At 47.4% G+C, this 19,568-nt stretch overlaps 1 protein-coding gene across 3 annotated transcripts in view; it reads right to left on the reverse strand.

Moving 5' to 3' along the window:
• Positions 1-19,568, reverse strand: part of macrod2 (mono-ADP ribosylhydrolase 2) — a 522,252-nt gene that overhangs the window by 41,233 nt on the left and 461,451 nt on the right. For all 3 annotated transcript variants that reach the window (XM_048269585.1, XM_048269587.1, XM_048269584.1), the window contains exons 9-10: positions 15,872-15,953; positions 5,487-5,531 (exon numbers count right to left, since the gene is read on the reverse strand). In XM_048269585.1, coding sequence (XP_048125542.1) covers positions 5,487-5,531; positions 15,872-15,953 — 127 coding nt within the window. The remainder of the gene's footprint in view (positions 1-5,486; positions 5,532-15,871; positions 15,954-19,568) is intronic.

Consider the following 19,568-nt stretch of genomic DNA (forward strand, 5'->3'; position numbering starts at 1 on the left):
TCTGAGGTTTTTCATCAAGGCCGCCGTGGCACTCACAGAGAGAAAGCACCACCACAGTCATCGCCGCCGCCAACGCCGTCGCTTGGGACTGCTGGGAGTTAATGCTTTCTTGTTAATGCATGTGTGTCATTAACAGCTCCTCTAAAAGCCCTTAAATGATGACCTGGGATCAGTGGGGACCCGGGTGCCCGCGCCAAGCCTGGTCCCAGACTGATGCAAGGCCGGGGCAACGCTCACTCTCTCGCTCTCGCACGCCCGCTCCCCCAAGGCCGCGAGTGTACATGAGTGACTACTGCTGTGCTGCTGGCATGAACAGGCTTTGGCTTGTTCATCCAAGGCCTCTTCAATAATGCATGAACTGTACAGTTTTGACAGGAAAATCCATGCTCACGAGCACCGACGCACACACATACACACACATACAGTACACACACACGCGCGCGCACACACAAACACACATACAAACACACACACACACACACACACACACACACACACACACAGGAGAAAATGCAAAACTACAGCTGCTGCACCTTGAACACAGGTGTTTTTCTTTTTCTTCGCCTTGTCCACCTGATGAGCAGGGCATGGTCAGACGAATGCGTCTCAGAGGACACTGATGTTCTTGCATGTGTCGCTCATCTCAAATGGTCTCAAAGACCATTTCCTTTCATGTCCTCACAAAAGCGAAACAAAACAGTCTTAATTTGCCTCCGCTTTTGTAAAAGCCAAATGAAATCACCGGCTTGTGTTGTGCGAACGCCGGGCGTATAATCTTTCCTTATCACCTGCATCCTGGTTTGGGCTTTCGCTTTCGCTCTAATGCAGCGACTGGCGTCTGACGAGGTTGTTTGAAGGACTGAAAGGGTGCTAGTTGAGCTATTGCAAAGGAGTCCGCTTTGTGAATGGATTAGTTAACATTAAGCTGCGAGGTCTGATAAATTAGGATTTGTAAAGATTATTACAAAATGCTTATGCGTGTGTGTGTGTGTGTGTGTGTGTGTGTGTGTGTATGCGTGTGTGGCTTAATGCCTTTGATTGAATTTTGGTGGTTTGTGAGGAGGGGGATCAAATTGAATTAGCATCTTGTATTATGGCAAATGTGCAGTCTGTGCATCCCTGTCTGAGTCACGTCTGACACTTCCACTAGTCTCTCTCTCCCTCTCTCTCTCTTCTCTCTCTCCCTCTCTTCTCTCTCTCTTTCTCTGTCAGAGACAGAGGCAGAGGAGACAGCACGCACACTGAGGCCTTGTCCTTGGACCGAAATACTACTCTGTTGTTCAGCTCCCATGGAACTGGGAGAGGAGGAAGAGGAGAAAGTTTGTTTTGTTTGTTGTGTAGTAAGATGAAGCCTGTGGGCATCCGATGCTTACACATAAAAAAAGAGAAACGAAAAATAGATAGATAAAGAGAGAGAAAGAGAAAGAGATAGAGAGAGAGAGAGAGAGAGAGAGAGAGAGAGAGAGAGAGAGAGAGAGAGAGAGAGAGAAGCATCCTCTTTCAACCTTAAGGAGACAAATGGATGAGGTGTTATGTTAATTGCCTGCTCACGCCCTCCAGTGTGCGAATCTAATTATCTGCGGGTCCATCTTATTGGAGTAGCCTGTAATTGTTTTGATATTAGGAGTGCAAGGGGGGCTGAAGCTGCAGAATTGCTCGGCTAATGGCTTCTTAAACAGGTTTCCCCTTCATAGAAAACATTCCTCAGGAAGGCTGGACTGGGCTGGACTTGACCCGCAGACACTCGCGCATACGCACAGGCACAAGCACATGCACGCCCATGCCCACACAGTTCTCTTCTCAGGGAGACAACATACTACCCTGCCACAGGGATTTTGCATGAGTGACTTCCCCCCCAAGGTGGCATTCTCTGCCTTACACTGATGGGGCATAAAAGCACAGGCAAGGCTGGTAGCACCCTGGGCTCCATCTGAACCTGTGTAGTAGAAGGGATGGGGGTCTGTAAAATGGGAGGACTGCAAACACTCCTCTCAACACACACATACAAATACTTTAGAATCAAACACACAGGTGCGCACAAACATACAGTATACTCGCATAAATACACACACACAAGCGCACACACACAAACACACACCACAAACACACACACCACAAACAGACACACACATACACAAGCACGCACCCACGCACGCAGGCACCCACGCAGATTGAGCTAATAGCTATGTGCTCTACATGGCTGGCGGTCTCCTGGGTCATGCCTGGCTTTGCTGGGCTTTAGCCGGGGCTTTGTGTGTGTGTGGGAAGAAAGGAATAGAGGCTCACATCTAAGAATGTGTATGGGCCTCTGAAAGGAAAACATTATATGTGTGTGTGTGTGTGGACAGGTGTGTGTGTGTGTGTGTGGCAGCGTATTTGAAGCCGTGTGAACTGTGTGTACAGAATGGGCTGGAAGTATGTGTGTGGTTAACTGTGTGTGTCCAATGTGTACAGTACTGGGCAGCGGTTCAGACATTCAAAAACATGTGTGTGGACATGGGGGATTGAGAGCTGTGTGTGTGTGTGTACAGTATCGAGTGTGTATAGTGTTTCTGTGTATATCTATGTGTGTGTATGGGAGTATGGGTGTGTCTACAGTATATGTGTGTGTGTGTGTACAGTATGTGTGTGTGTATGTGTGTGTATAGTGTGTGTGTACAGTGTGTGTGTGTGTACAGTATGTGTGTGTGTGTACAGTATGTGTGTGTGTGTACAGTATGTGTGTGTGTGTGTGTGTGTGTGTGTGTGTGTGTGTGTGTGTGTATGTACAGTGTGTGTGTGTGTACAGTATGTGTGTGTGTGTGTGTGTGTGTGTGTGTGTGTGTGTGTACAGTATGCGTGTGTGTATAGTGTGTGTGTACAGTGTGTGTGTGTGTGTGTGTGTGTGTACGTATGTGTGTACAGTATGTGTGTGTGTATAGTGTGTGTGTGTGTGTGTGTGTGTGTGTGTGTGTGTGTGTGTACAGTATGAATAGAGAGGTCAGGGGTGGTGGCATTCCAACAGTCATAGCAGGATGTTCCTGACAATAGACAACATTATCTACTCCAGACAAGGGATCTGGAATGCAAATGGAGGAGAAAAACAGACACACACACATTCACACACAAGCACACACGCACACACACACACAAACGGTGCGAGTGAATCAAACTGACACCGGCAGACGCACAGAGCCAAAACAAAGGGCTCTGTAGTGGAGCAGACTGCAGTAGGGCCGCATCTTGAACCGCTCTACAGTATCACATTTTATGCTACGCTTATAAAACAGCAAAGCCATTTGGCAGAAGAAACACACTCCCCGGTCTCATACAACAACACACACAGGCAAGCAAACATACACACTTATACTCACTGTCTCACACATATACACAAGCACAGACACACACACACACACACACACACACTTGACCACGATTGGTAAATGGGGCTAGTAAATTGCGTGGGAGAGGTCTGGCTTTGTCTTTTTGGTCTTTGTGTTGGAGTGTGTGAGCAGTTCCTCAGCAGTGAGGTAATAAGCCCCAGTGCACCGCACAGCACCAGACACACACACACACACACACACACACACACACAAACACACACACACGGTGCGAGTGAATCAAACTGACACCGGCAGACGCACAGAGCCAAAACAAAGGGCTCTGTAGTGGAGCAGACTGCAGTAGGGCCGCATCTTGAACCGCTCTACAGTATCACATTTTATGCTACGCTTATAAAACAGCAAAGCCATTTGGCAGAAGAAACACACTCCCCGGTCTCATACAACAACACACACAGGCAAGCAAACATACACACTTATACTCACTGTCTCACACATACATAAGCACAGACAATTACCTACACACACACACACACTTGACCACGATTGGTAAATGGGGCTAGTAAATTGCGTGGGAGAGGTCTGGCTTTGATGGTCTTTTTGGTCTTTGTGTTGGAGTGTGTGAGCAGTTCCTCAGCAGTGAGGTAATAAGCCCCAGTGCACCGCACAGCACCAGACACACACACACACACACACACACAGCGTGTCCAGGAGGGGAGCATCACATATTAACACACGCCTGGCACTGCTTAACACAGACCTGCACAGCAGCAAGGGCGCAGGACAAACACACACACACACATTTTCACAGCCTTTTAAAACAAACTCCATCACACATTCATAAACAAATTCATCACACACAAGCATATAAAAGACGCAAGCATGCAGACACACACACACAAATATACCACACACAAGAGTATAATACAAACACACACACACATACACTTTCCACTCATGTGGCCTGCCACACTCTGTTCGAGGATGCAAGGTAATCACCACCCCAGACTTAACAGGCCTCTTCTGAAGTTTGCACCCTGTTTGCATGGTCCAGAGAGAGCCTCTTGTGTGAGTGCTGATCAGCATCAGATCGCTTCCCAGTACCTATTTGATACAGTCATTTCAGGCCTCCATTTGAGGATGCTTGATCTGATGTCCATCTAAGCTTGAGCTGCTCATGTGCAGCTGGGTGATACCCATTCGGTAGCAGTTTTACACCACACACACGCCTTTTGTCACAAGTCGCTTGCGGCGGTCTGGCAGTATTGTTGCACGTAAGCCGGATTTGGGAGGAGGGGCAGGCGGCTGGTGTGTGTGTGGAGTGGGGGAATTAGCTCGGCCTAAGGCGCTTGTAATGCTGCATACCTGGCAACCGTGCGTCACTCACCCGTGTCTAACAAATCAATGTCTGTCTCACTGGTCGTCCAAAACCCATCACAACAGAAAAAACATTCAATAATTCATAGAGATATGAGGGATTACGGTGCAGAGTGACTGCGAGGAGGAAGAGAATGGGCCAGTGTATTGTTCTGTTTTGACGTTGCGGGGGAAAAAGGTCGGTCATGATGAAGCTGTTTGTCTTCTAAGGCCGAGAGGGAGAAAAAAAACTAATAAATGGAGGCAAATCCAGATAAATGGATGTGCTGGGGATTGATCCCTGCACGGGGCCTGTCAATACTCCACACATCAGAGCAGCACTAATACCTGGAGGCAGTCAGGGGATCTAATTCTCATGCCTGCAAGGAGCTCACAGTGGAGAGATAGATAGATAGATAGATAGATAGATAGATAGATAGATAGATAGATAGAGAGAGAGAGAGAGAGAGAGAGAGAGAGAGAGAGAGAGAGAGAGAGAGAGAGAGATAGATAGAGAGAGAGAGAGAGAGAGAGAGAGAGAAATATAAAGAAAGCAAGAGATAGAAAGGTAGAGGGGCTGGCATTAACTGCTAAAGGTTTAACACTCCTACATGGCCATGCTGTGCTGACGAAGAGTGGCTTTTGGCTTTTCTAAGCTGCTGCTGAGTGCTGTGTTCATCAAGCCGCATACAGAGGGAGACAAAGAGAGAGCAAGAAAGAGAGAAGAGAGAGAGACAGAGAGAGAGAGAGAGAGAGAGAGAGAGAGAGAGAGAGAGAGAGAGAGAGAGAGAAAGAACAGGAGTCACTCACCATCATCTCCCTGTGTGTCACTGCCGTCCTCATCCATGTCATTATCTGATAAAGAGGGACAGAGATAAAGAAAAAGAGAAGGAGAGAGAGAAAAAAGCAATATTACTGATCCAGTCCCCTAGCAGTGACACACTCAGCTGGCCATAATCAATGGGAGAAGCACCTCTGAGAGAAACATGGACTGGGCATGCCCAGTGTCACCCATTCACTTTAGTGAATTCACCAATAGCATCACTGCAGAAGGGGGCCACGTGTGAGCCACGGAGAGCCAGCAGCCTTTGCTGTTATGTGCTAGCTAGAAGATACCTCGAGGAGTACGCACAAGCACTGTGTTCTATTATGTGCTAGCTAGAAGATACCTCGAGGAGTACGCACAAGCACTGTGTTCTATTATGTGCTAGCTAGAAGATACCTCGAGGAGTACGCACAAGCACTGTGTTCTAAAGATAACTCGAGGAGTATGCACTAGCACTGTGTTATATTATGTGCTAGCTAGAAGATACCTCGAGGAGTACGCACAAGCACTGTGTTCTATTATGTGCTAGCTAGAAGACACCTGGCAGTAGAGGAGTACGCACAAGCACTGTGTTCTGTCAATGTCAATGTGCTTTGGCATTGCTCTGCTGTTGTGCACAGATAGCATCTGATAGGATCGAGAACAAGCTGAGGTTAATGCCACATAATGAAAAGCAGACACCGGCAGCATTGAAACAGAACCACCCTGCCCAAGCCGCACGGCGGGGACAACTTTGTATACCTCTGTTGTATGTTTTGTGAAACTATAAAAGAGGCTTTGGCAGCGAGCTTCGACTGCGGACACAAAAGCTTAACTCAAAGGCTTTAACATAATGCCATTGCAAAGGTGATAAAATGAGAAAGGCAATTATCAGGGCGTGATAAAGGACATGCCCCCTGGACAAGTCTATAACTGCATCAGCCCCGGCCCGCAAAGACCAGTGTCCGCTCCTCTTGCCTGCAGAGACCAAACCATGCAGAGCAGGATTTGAAAGGGGTTCAAATTATTCAGTGGGTGCAGTCTTTGAGAAATGTATAGAACGGCCAAGGCGATATTACCAACCGGGCCAATGATGTCCAACCTACATGTATGTCACTTAATATTCATTTCTATACAAACCAAGACGGGCGGATTCCTAAAGAAACGCAAGCACCCACACCACGAGTTTATTCTATTAGCTATGTACCAAAATTTACATTTTACCATGACTAAGAGCTGTAAACAGTGTTGTAAGGCCATGGTATAAATTCGGCTGGAGCTACAGTGGAATTTTGAATTGCGACGACGAATTCTCGGGCTGACCGCTGATGCGCAGGAGAAAGGTTGGAAATAGGCACCCACCAGCCCAGCACTGAAAACCCGAAATGCAGCAAACAAAACGATATTTCAGGCAGTAAAAGCCCCGGTAAGAACCAAACTAGATTTTGTTCAAATCTACACACCTATGGCTACTGAAAAATTTAAGGTTCATTTAGCAAATGTTATTTTGAAGTATTAAAAAACATTGTTGTTTTAGAATTTTCAAACGAAATGGTTGGTAATTAGCACGTTTACGATATTACTGTAGCGGGAGCTCAAGTTTGAGGCAAAGTTAAAACAGTCAGTTAACGTGATGGATTTGTCTCAGGGGATGTGCAATGCTAAAGGGTGTGTGTGTGTGTGTGTGTGTGTGTGTGTGTGTAGATGGGGATAGGGGGGGCATAAAACTCTTCATCATGCTCGTCACACGCCAGTCAGCTAAATATGTCCCAGCTCAGACTCACACAGAGACATCCACACGTTTATACACGTACACACACACGCACACACACACACACACACACACACACACACACACACACACACACACCCCACACACACAGATATATGCCCTGCATTCATGTCAGTCTGTCCCATTCCGTGCCTGCTTTTGCCCCAGTGGGAGCATGCAGAAATCAGACACCCCCCCCCCCCATGCCCCTCTAAAAAATTGCACAAGGAGTTCGATTCCAGGCGCGTTCCTTTGCCAATGAGCCATGACGAACGCCCCAAACCAAAAACTACAGCTAGTCTTTTTTCTCCAGACAAGTCACTTGAAGTTTGATTTTAAAAGAGGGAAAAGTACTGTAAGTGTGTGTGTGTGTGTGTGTGTGTGTGTGTGTGTGTGTGTGTGTGTGGGGGCATCTAAGTGCTTAGTAGTCCGCCAGAGGGGGAAGCATGGAGGAGATGAGGAAGGAGTGTGTGTATGTATTTATGTGTGTATGTGTGTGAGAGAGAGTGAGTGTGAGTTTGTGTGTGTGTGTATGTGAGAGTGTGTGTGTGCATGTGAGATTGTGTGTGTGTGTGTCTGTGTGTGTATATGTGTGTGTGTGTGTGTGAGTGTGTGTGAGTGTGTATGTGTGTATGTGTGTGTGTGTGTGTATGTGTGTGTGTATGTGAGTGTGTGTGTGTGTGTGAGTGTGTGTGAGTAAGGGGGTGGTGGGTTATAGAAGCATAACAGAACTCACGCAGACAGAGTGCCCTGAGAAAAGACAACGGAAGCGGAGAACAAGAGACAAAGTAAAAGCAGAAAAAAGAGAGAAAAGGAGGAGGAGGAGGAGGAGGAGGAGGAAGGGCAGTGCCCACAGCATGCTTCTCTCCGTAGAGATGTGCCAGCCTCAGCAGTGGCGCTGGTGGTGGCAAAGGAGGCAGTCACTACTGGCTCTGAGCAGCGCACACAGCCGGCAGCTACTGGAGCCCTTTGATGAAATGCTCTTGTCATCTCTTCTGGAGAGGAGCAAAGCAACCCGGGTGAAGGGGAAACACCACCAACCCCACCAACACCAACCCTCCCTTTGTCTAACAGTCAATAAAAGAGCAACGTGGACTAATCTCAAGTCTCTCTGAGGGAAGAAAGGACAGATGAAATAATGAAAAGAGAAAGAGAAACCAGGCCAAGACTTTTATTCTCTCTCCTGTTCCAAATGCCATGTCGAGAAACAGAGTTCAAACAGAGGAGAGGAGGGAGATGGGGAGAGGAGAGAAGGGGAGAGGATAAGAGAGACATGAGAGAAGAATAGAGAATGAGAGGAGAGCAGAGGAGAGGAGAGAAGAGGAGAGGAGGGGAGAAGAGAGAAGGGGAGAGGAGAGGAGAGCAGAGGAGGGGAGAGGAGAGGTGTGGAGAGGAGAGGAGAGGATATGGGAGGAGAGGAGATAGAGAGCAGAGGAGAGAGAGGAGGAGAGGAGAGGAGAGCAGATGGGAGAGGAGAGGTGTGAGGAGGAGAGAGGATATATGAGAGGTGGGAGAGGAGAGGAGATATGTGAGAGGAGAGGGAGAGAGAGAGGATATATATATATGGAGAGATAGGAGGAGAGGGCGCGGGCGGCATTGGGCATTGGGCTCTGGTATTGACGTGTTTGTCCACACTGTCAGGGTTTAGGGGGCTGCCGGGCCTGGCCAAGCCCATTCTCCCCATCGGAGGGATCCAACGGGCACTCAGATCCCCCACATCACACACGGCCACTGGAAATGTTTGATACGGACAGCTGCTAAAAATGGACCTCATACCTGCTGTGCGTTTCACAGACTTGGGCTTTAGCGTGTGTGTGTGTGTGGCCATGCCACGTAGCATGGCCACACACACCCACAAAAAACGTTGTATGATGGCCTTGAAGTCTTGAGTTAGCCTAACGTAGCCCATGCCAGTCGCTTGTGTATGGCACATCGTTTCAAAGTCACTAACTCAAGCAGCAGGTCAGGGACAGCTGTGAGTAAATCAGACTTTTAAAAAGTGGCGGCGCCCCACACACACACGCACACACACACGCACGCACGCACACACACACACTCTAAGACAGGAGTATCAGATGGTGGACTGTGGGCAACACATCCATCTCCAGGCACATTGTATATTATATTCCCACACAGTAACATGAAGACAAGGTGGTACTACAGTTGGAAAGTGAGATGTAAATGAAGTCAATAAGTCAAAAGTTTTGAGTCTGTTCATAGTCTGTTCTGTTTCTAAAGTGCATCAAGCTGTGTGAGGCTTTTGTGCTGCTCTATAATTCTGGGTTCCACCTGGGTCCCTCACAAATAGTCTGGGGGGGCCATTGTGATGGTCGCTCCCACGCGGTGCCTGGGAATAGTGACCGCAGCAGGGAGGGAGAGGTAGCCTCGGACCACCTGCATTTTATGATAACACATCAAGGAGCATTGTCCACCCATCTCCATGGCGATCTGCGAGGCCAGCAAAAACTTCATTTCCAACACCGGATGGAGCTTTCCCCTCCACACATCTCACAGGGAGCGATGGAGAAAAAAGAGTAAAGAGAGTAAGAGAGAGAGAGAGAGAGAGAGAGAGAGAGAGAGAGAGAGAGGGATAGAAAGAGAGAGAGAGGAGAGGGAGTCCCTTTATGACGAATCCCAACAGTCACAAATTACAGGCTTTCCATAACACAAACACTGGCAGTGGAGGGCTTCCATTACACCAGCAGGAGGTCTCCCTACCATCCCTTCATCAAGCATGGAGGAGCCATGGAAGGGAACAGCAATAAGAAAGGCACTGTATCTACCGAGAAAAGAGAGGGAGAGAGAGAGGGAAGGAGAGATGGAGGGAGGAAGAAGGAGGGTAAAAAAGGAGACAAACATAGAAAAGAAGAGAAAAAGAGAAAATGAGAGACAGAATAAGAGAGAGGGACTAATAGAGAGCGAATAAGAGAGAGAGAGAGTGAGGAGTGAATGAGAGGGAGAGAATAAGAGAGAGAGAGAATGAGTGAATGAGAGAGAGAGAGAGAGAGAGAGAGAGAAAGAGAGAGAAAGAGAGAGAGAGAGAGTCTGTGGTTGAGGGTCTGTCTTTGTTCCAGCACATTAATGCTGTCAGCGCTGGGGCAAGCTGGAGCAAATCCGAGTGACAGGGCTCAGCTTGTGGTCAGCCACGGCCGGCACGTTAATGTATAGTACAGCTCGTGAAGAATCCATTTCCCCGGCCGTGACACACAAAGGGCTTTTTTTGGGCACACCTCTGACACCGGCTGAGCAATAGACTTATAAATCACATCAGAATTCTATCAGATCTCTAACCTGATGGATGGGCTCACATAATTGCTTTATATCAGGAGAGGAATCTCAACTACACTGGTTCTACTGTATGTTATGCCAATCATGGCGTTGGTTGGAATAAATATTTTACATGCCTTGGATGTGTCCTTTAAACACGCCATCTTTATATTTGGAGGGGGGGGGCCTCCTCCTCTGACAAAATTGAATACCTCAGTGGGGTTGCGTATGTGCATCTGTGGGATCGGCAGTGTGCTAACCAGTGTTGACAGGAGTGATGCTGTGTTCATGAAAGAGCTGACGGATCTTTAAAAACCTTTGTGCTCCTCTCCTCTCGTCCCAAAACTATACGATAGCACTGCCAGCACAGAGGAGGAGAGGCTCCATAACTGATCCGGAAGGTTGAACGAACATACACACACACGGATACTAACATGCACATGCACACACACACACACACACACACACGTGCACACAGGCAAACACACACACACACAACGTACAAACATGCACAGACACACATGCACACACACACACACACACACACACACACACACACAAACACACACACACACATGCACAACGTACAAACATGCACAGACACACACACACACACACACACACAATCACATACACACACTCACACACAAACGTACAAACATGCACACACGCACACACAAAAGTGCACTTATATTGCCACTCAAATGTTTGCTAGCACACATATACCCAAATACAAAGTGATGTGTACGGATAAAAATGTAATCTAGGCCGTCACAATATACTGCTTGCACGCTCCAGAGAACACACTTCACTTTTTCATAGTGACACTTTAGGGGGCAGGGGGTGGGGTAGGGGGCTGTAATAAAACTATTTCCTGTATGCAAATGCACTGTTTACTTCTTCCAAAAAAATCATGATATGCCTTATGCAGAGACAAAAACACACACACACACAGACACACACACACACACAGACATGTATCCACACATAGGGAGTAAATATTACTCAAATGATTTGCACTAGGATCCACTGACTAGACATTGTTCATGATCTGTGTGGCAAAGAGAAAACAACTACTGTGTGCACCATCCTGTGCTCAAACATCAGTCAACTAAAGCAGACCTTACACCATATACTGAGGAGCCCAGGAGATGGAGAGGGAGAGAGAGAGGGAGATGGAGAGGGAAGGAGAGAGGGAGATGGAGAGGGAGAGAGAGGGGGAGATGGAGAGGGAGAGAGAGGGGGAGAGAGAGGGAGATGGAGAAGGAGAGAAAGGGGGGAGATTGAGAGGGAGAGAGAGAGGGAGATGGAGAGGGAGAGAGAGAGACATGGTGGTTATTACTATTGTTCTGTTATTGTTAATGTTCCCTGACTATCCTTCCCTACTGATCTATCTGATGCAACTTGCATGCACCCAACTCAAATGCTTTAGCAGAACTCTACAACCTTATGGTGGAGAGAGAGTGAGAGAAGTGTGTGTGTGTGTGTGTGTGTTGCTTGAATAGAAATTAAGATTGCCCATGACTCAGTGGTGTCGGTTGAGAAGTGCTGGAGTGATGGAATGGGAGTTGAAGCAACGAGATGGGATTGAGACGGGATTGAGACGGGATTGAGGGGCTGGAGGGAAACCAGAGGAAAGAGGACAAGAAAGGAAGAATAGAGATACTGTGCATGATGGAGAAAGTCAGAGCAAGAGAGAGGGATAGAATGAGAGAGAGGGATAGAATGAGAGAAAGAGAGTAAGAGAGGAAGTCAGTAGCAAAGTGGGGGATAGAATGAGAAAGAGAGAGGGAGAGAGAGAGGGAGTCAGAGCCAGAGATAGGAATAGAATGAGACAATGGGAAATGAGAGAGAGAGAGAGAGAAAGTCAGAGCAAGAGAGGGATAGAATGAGAGAATAAAAGAGTGCAAGAGAGAAAGAGAGAGCCTGTGAGCTAAGGCTAGCTGTGAGTGTGTAGCCGCGCTGCTTCTTCCTGCCTGACTGTTCCCAGCGGTGCCGATGATGAAGGGTTAGGGGGAGAGCCGTCCAGACCCTGTTATTTTCACACATTTGCTGCAGGCGCCGCCAAGGACCCCAGCCAAGCTAATTCAGTCACATTGTGTCCCTCTGAAACAACACCGAGGGGGAGAGGAGAGGAAGGGAGAGAGGGGGGGGGGGGGGGTACTATCCCTCTTTTGATTTAGCCCCCAATCACTCTCAGAGATCCCTCCATAGAGAAACCTTGGGTGTGTTAACCAGCCCATCTACCACACACACACACACACACACACACACACACACTCTCACACTCCTCTTAAACGTTAACTCTTCTACATTCTAATCAAAGGTGTAATATAGAGGAAAAATGGCCATGGCCATAATGAAAAGTTTAACCGTGTGTGAAATGGGGCTGTTTTAACAACCAAAAATATTAACCAAGTGCACAAGAGACAACTGCTCCTGCGTTCCATATCATTTCAATAGCAGTAATAAAAGAGCAGGTAAGTGCTTTGTTGTCTCACAGAGAAAGGAGTGTGTGTGTGTGTGTGTGTGTGTAAATGTGTGTGTGTTTGTGTCTGTGTAAATGTGTGTGTACAGTATGTGTGCGTGTGTATGTGTTTATTAATGTGTGCGTATATAAATGTGTGTGTGTGTGTGTGTGTGTATATAAATGTGTGAATGTGTGTGTGTGTGTGTATGTGTGAATGTGTGTGTGGGACGTAAGTGTCTTGTGAAGCACTGCTGCCGCAGGTGTGAAGCGGAATGCCAACACATCTCTTGCAGTCTGCAGCCACTGTAACAAGACTTATGAATAACATTAATCAACGCGCCAACACACACACACACACAGACACACAAATGCATGCATTATCACACACACACAGTGATACACACAAGCAAACACACACACACAGACACACAAATGCATGCATACACACACACACACACACACACACACAGAAACGCGCACAAAAAGGCACACAAACGCACACACACACTTAACCATCTTAAATGGCCCAGGAGAAAATGAAATGAACGGCCTTGACACTGAAGGTCGAAGATCACAATTAATGCCAGCGTATCTGCCACCACCAGCGTGCTGCCACCCCCGCACCCCACCGGTGGCCTCCTAGAGCTCGCCTCCTAATTACAAAACACACCTCATAATAATTCATGCCCACCTGCACTCTCACACCTTTAAGATTATTTCTCAAAACTTCTAAGACTGAATGTAAAGAACTAACTGGTTTAATGTCTATTGTGGATGGCAGAATTATTTTAGCCTCTATATAAATTTTTTTAAATATTTTTTTTTGTTCTTGGAGCAAAACTTTCTGGTTTCAGTGCAGACGTTGTGAATTGTGTGCACGCTGATGGAGGGGTCTTTAACACACTGCATCACCTGATGTGTCAGTGTATGCATATTGACTGCTGAGAGCACAAGGCCAAGGTTTTTAATTAGAGGCTATCGAGTAAACACAGTACACAGCCAGGCCCTGAGGGATTATGCATCTCTGTGTGTGTGTTTGTTTGTGTGTGTACAGACACCGCAGACAGCTTATATAGCAGAGTATATTAGTGTCTGTGTGTGTGTGTGTGTGTGTGTGTGTGTAAGCAAATGTCTGTATGCATTCATGATCCTCTAGATGAGTGAGTACATGTATGTTCTTGCATGCATGCCTGTGTATGACAACATCAGCTTGTGTGCTCTATATATTTAATATATGAATATTATGTGCATGTGAGTAAGTGTGGGAGACAAATCAAAAGCTAGGGGACCAAGGGAAAACAGGCCCTGTGCATTGGGCATGTGGCGTCCCGCCGGGGGACACAGCAGGGACAGGAGAGGAGACAGAGGATAATGGAAGTCTCCTGCAGCTCAGCTGCACTTTAGCACAGCTACAATGCACTACACTGCTCTACACAGATACACTGTTCTACACAGCTACAATGCTCTACACTGTTCTACACTGCTCTACACTGTTCTACACAGCTACACTGTTCTACACTGCTCTACACAGTTCTACACTGCTCTACACTGCTCTACACAGTTCTACACAGTTCTACACAGCTCTACACAGCTCTACACTGCTGTTTGGTATTTGGTACACTGCTGTTTGGTGTTTGGTGTCAGAAACGACTGGTTGGGGCTGGGGTCTGCTGAGGAGATGAGGAGTGCCCTTTACAACACTGTAATGTAACTGTAATGTGTTGTAAAGTTACACTGTAATGTAACTGTAATGTGTTGTACATGTAAAGTTACACTGTAATGTAACTGTAATGTGTTTTAAAGGGCACTCTTCATGTGTTTATTTTTGGGAATGGGGGGGGTGGGTGTTAATGTCTAGGAGGGCTAGGGATGTGTGTGTGTGTGGGGGGTGGTTGTAGGTCTGCTGAGGAGTGCCCTTTACAACACTGTGCATCCCATAACACTAGTGTAACACTGTTCCACAGCCCCACCTGGATCTAAATCACCCTGCGACACCACTGAAACGAGAACAGGCCCTCTGAGATAGCCCAGGGAGCCAACCGTGCGCCGGTCGGTCACTTTCACAGGCGGCCCCAGTTACACCCCACACAAATCACTCCACTGAATGACAGTGCACTAATCCCAGCCTCGGTGAGGGCGTAGACAGGCCTGGTAGCTGTCGCCACGGGGCGTACGAAAGCAGAATGAGAACATCTGGTCTTCAGAATAAGATCGGGCCCCCTGTGTGTCCCCGAGGAGAGGCAGGTACAGTAGGAGCTACACGGAGGTCCCTCTATCTGGGACGACATGGCAGCTTCTGGGTTAACTCGGAGTTCACCGCTGGCCTGCAGGTGGACTCTGCGCGCTTGACTGCGTAATTTATACGCGGTGAGAAAAGCACTGATTTAGTGAGGCGACATTCACACACTCGCGACTTCACAGCTTTTCAGGTACAAGTGCTGAATCGCAAGGAGTGTGAGAGGGGAAATGGATTTTTTTTTTTTTATCCACCAACACTTGTGTGTGTAAAAACAGCCCAGGCAGTGTGACAGATGGATGATGAGATCCTTAAGTAGGTCACTGACAAACAAACAAACAAACAAGCAAAATATGTTTTAATAATTTCCGCTGCAGAACACAATACACAGTTTGTCTGTGCCATCAAAAAATGTGAACTTGCGAACTTGTGAGGAAGTAAGATAAGCACTAAGGCATGATGTGTGGAGGTGACAGGCACAGTGTGGTGAAGGGGCTTCTGGGGTTGACCTTACAGTGACCTCACACGCCCACATCTTCATGACTTCCACGTACCAATCTGACTCGAGGAAGCAGTTCACCTCAGGAGACCGGAGGCAACACAGCGGTTTAGAGAATCAGAATTCAGGGGGGATAAGGCACATTACCTTGTGAGAAGAACTCCGCCATCTTCTCTTTGTAGATCTTGTAATCCGTTTCCAGGAAGACACAGAATATGACACGGTCCACCTGCGCAATGAGAAGAAGCAGAGAGAGAGAGAGAGCTTGAGAGGGATTTTCATAATTAAAACAGCTCACTTCCTTCAGTGAATAAAAAAAGGCATTCAGGATATAACCCCAAAGTCAATTGATTTCATTTTGACATTCAAAACCACCGTCTCAGGCACCATTAATTCATCCTGCAGAAGCTAATGGTATTAGCAGCAGTTTCTGTAAGTTCGCTCTGTGCTTTTCAGAATCAACCTTCATGCACACGATTGAGATTTCAAACGAAATAGAATAGCAGCTTTCATATCCATGACATTCACTTGAACACCTGTTCATTTGTGATTTCCACTGATGGAAAAGACATTAATCACTGACACATTACTATTTTCCGCATTTTGGCCTTGGAGGTCTCGTCTCTGACCACACAAACCCACCCAACGTGGAAGTGTCCACAAAGCACACTGCCCCAAACACCACATTAAGATATGTCACCTGTTTGAGCTGCTTCATTAGCTAGTTCAAGAGAGATGCACTTGAGTGCTTTCACTGCTTAACAGCATCATGGGAAAACATACCATAAGCGCAGATAAGTAAACCAATTAGTCGATTCCTTGTTCGGGACCACCCACGCCACATCAAGTCAACCCTTCCACCGCACCGCAGCCCCCCCTCCTCCTCCCCAACTCCCATCTCCTGTGAAGACTCGAGGGCCACAGGAATCAGTTGCAGGTTTCACCTTTGACATCTCTGTGTGGAGAAGAGAGTGATAAAAGCAACTATTCCCGGGCCTCTCTATCTCTCCCTCCCTCAATCTCTCTTTCTTTCTCTCTCGCTCACTCACTCTATTCCTCTTTGTGGATTCCTCTGTGGCTTTTTGAAACACAATGCACATGCACATGCACGCCCACCCTCGAAATGCAGCTGGCTCATCCAATGGAAAAGACAGCCATTTGGGTTTGCTTCTTTCTGACTTATTAACAAAGCACAGATGTCCCATTTTCTCGGAGCATTCAGAAGTTGGATGTAACATTGTATATCATTTCACCAGATCAACCCCATGCAAACGCGCTGTTCACTGGGAGGAAAGACAGATTTGAACTGACAGGTAAACAAACCAAACACACAGCAAGTATAAGCTAGCACTCCAGCCCTGCTCTTTTCAGTCTCTCTGTCTCTCTCTCTCTCTTTCTCTCCATCCTCCTCTATTTCTGCACACTGCCCTAGGTATACCAGCTCCCCCTGCTGAGGATGATATGTCACACAGTGGGGAGGTCAGATAATCGCTCCACTGACTATTGCAATATTCCAACATGGCCATGCAATGGCCTCCCCATTGTCTCTAATGGTAGAGGAGGCAGGCAGAGGAAGAGGAGGAGGTGCTACTCGATGGATGCAGCTGAGAAGCGCTGTGTTCTCTGGGGAAAGCTTTGGCCCCCTCACAGTCTCGCAATCTCAGTTGCCACCATGGCGCCACATGAGGACTTTCTTTCTTTCTTTTTTTTTGTTTTTTCTGTCAGGGAGGCATGTCTGCCTTCAGGGTGCGTCCGAGCAGACCGCTGTCCATTAATAGTTTATAACCTGCCCTTTGGAGCAAAATGTCAGGGGGTGATTGGCGAGTGGCAACATTTTTATTTTTTTTGTAAACGTCCCCAGAAGAGTTATGTGTGTGTGTGTGTGTGTGTGTGTGTGTGCATATACTGTATGTGTGCATGTGCGCGCGTGTGTGTGTGTGTGTGCGTGTATGTGTGTGTGCATATGCGTGTTTGTGTGTGTGTGTGTGTGTGTGTGTGTGTGTGTGTGTGTGTGTATGATGTTGAAGCAGCCAGGTCTTTGTTGGTAAAACACGTATCTCCTCTTGGGGCTTGTGGAGAAGTGAGCCACTGGCTTTGAGGCCGGCAGGAGTGGCCACAGGCTGGGGGGACAGATGGGGGGAGGGAGGGATAAGCTGGCGCTACGCTGCGCTGTGCTGCTTCACCTGCAAGTCCCACCCAGACAAGAGCAGGACAGAAGCTGGGCCCTGGGAGATTCACACACACACACACTCTGTGCTGCTGCTGGTTTTTTTTATGTCCTTATAATCCCCCTACTTAACAAGGAGAGCCCACTGAGATCAGGTGTTTACGTTTCACGTGGAGTCACACAGAAGCTGCACAAACACAAACACAAACACAAAGGCAGCACCCCCGTCCCAGCGCAGCCCACCTTCTCCTTCATGTGAAAACACACACACACACACACACACACACACACACACACACACACACACACACACACACACACACACACACTGACAGAGACAAGCACACAGAAAAGACGTGCACAAAGGGAGATAGATGGGCGACACACAAACACAGACATACTCAAACAGTGCACTGAAAAGGTGTGCATAAAAGGAGATACAGGCACAGATAAATACACATTAACACACACACACAGAACGCAGACACAGGCACAGGCACACACACACACACACACACACATCTGAAGTGTCGTGCTGGGATTTGTTCTGCTTTTATGTAGATCATTAAAGGACAGGCGGACTCCTGGGGTGTGCGGTGCGGTGCGGTGTAGTGCGCTGCATGAGAGGGGAGGTGAGGAGGAGCTGGGCTCACAGGGCCCACACTCACCCCAACACCACAGTCTCCACCACACCTGGCACAGAGGCACGGGGACGAGGGAGGAGGAGGGGCTTGAAGGAAAGGAACGTTAATTCCCTTTACAGTTTTTATTTTTTTCCACACATTCTGTGTTTTTTCACTTGGGCCCAGGTCCAGTAATGGATATATAATGGAAATGTACATAACAGTATATCTGCTGGTAATATTTAGAAAATGAAATTAATTATTAGACTGGACATGATTAAATTTGCATGCATTTTCAGACACTACACACTAAATAAAAACTGACTTGAAGATAACAGCAAGTAGAGGCCATTCCCATTTGAATTTGAGTTCATGTTTTTAACATGTAAACAGCGACTCCTCTGATGCCAGTGTGGTAGAGAGGTAGTCATCGATCAGTGTCTCCCTGGTGCCATGCATAGTATAGCCCATTAAACACACACTTACAGACTTCCTGTTTATTTTGTCACGGCAGATCAATGTTTACGCACGCTGCATCAAAAGTGTGATGATTTCTGCCTTTACAAGTGATTAAATACTGCAAGGTTAAGCTAAGAAATTCTGTGACAGCAACGTAAAAAAGTCTGATGTGAAACCCCTGAGCCGAGCGCTTAGAACCCTGACGTGTCATGGCATATTACAGATACAGGATTAAAACTCTCCATACAGTCCCTCCACCCCCTTCAAATGCTGCACTTTAAATTTCAGTGGCAACTCATTTCCACCGAGCCCTGTGTGGATGTACAGCGAGCGGTGCTGCTCTTTACTGAGGGGGGTCATCTTTGTCCAGTGATTTTATTTACAGGTCTTTAAACAGGGGCCCCGCGTGCTGTTCACACAGAGACACTGGGCTTGTTAGATAGCGCTTATAAAGGTATGCTGGGAACTGGTAACTGATAAAGAGCTGCTGGACCCCTGTGCCGAGAGAGAGAGAGAAAGAGCGAGAGGGAGACGGAGAGAGAGACAGAGAGAGAGAGAGAGGGAGGGAGGGAGGGGGGGAGCTCCTGCTGCAAAC

Source organism: Alosa alosa, chromosome 18, assembly GCF_017589495.1.
Source record: "Alosa alosa isolate M-15738 ecotype Scorff River chromosome 18, AALO_Geno_1.1, whole genome shotgun sequence".
Classification (NCBI taxonomy): domain Eukaryota; kingdom Metazoa; phylum Chordata; class Actinopteri; order Clupeiformes; family Clupeidae; genus Alosa; species Alosa alosa.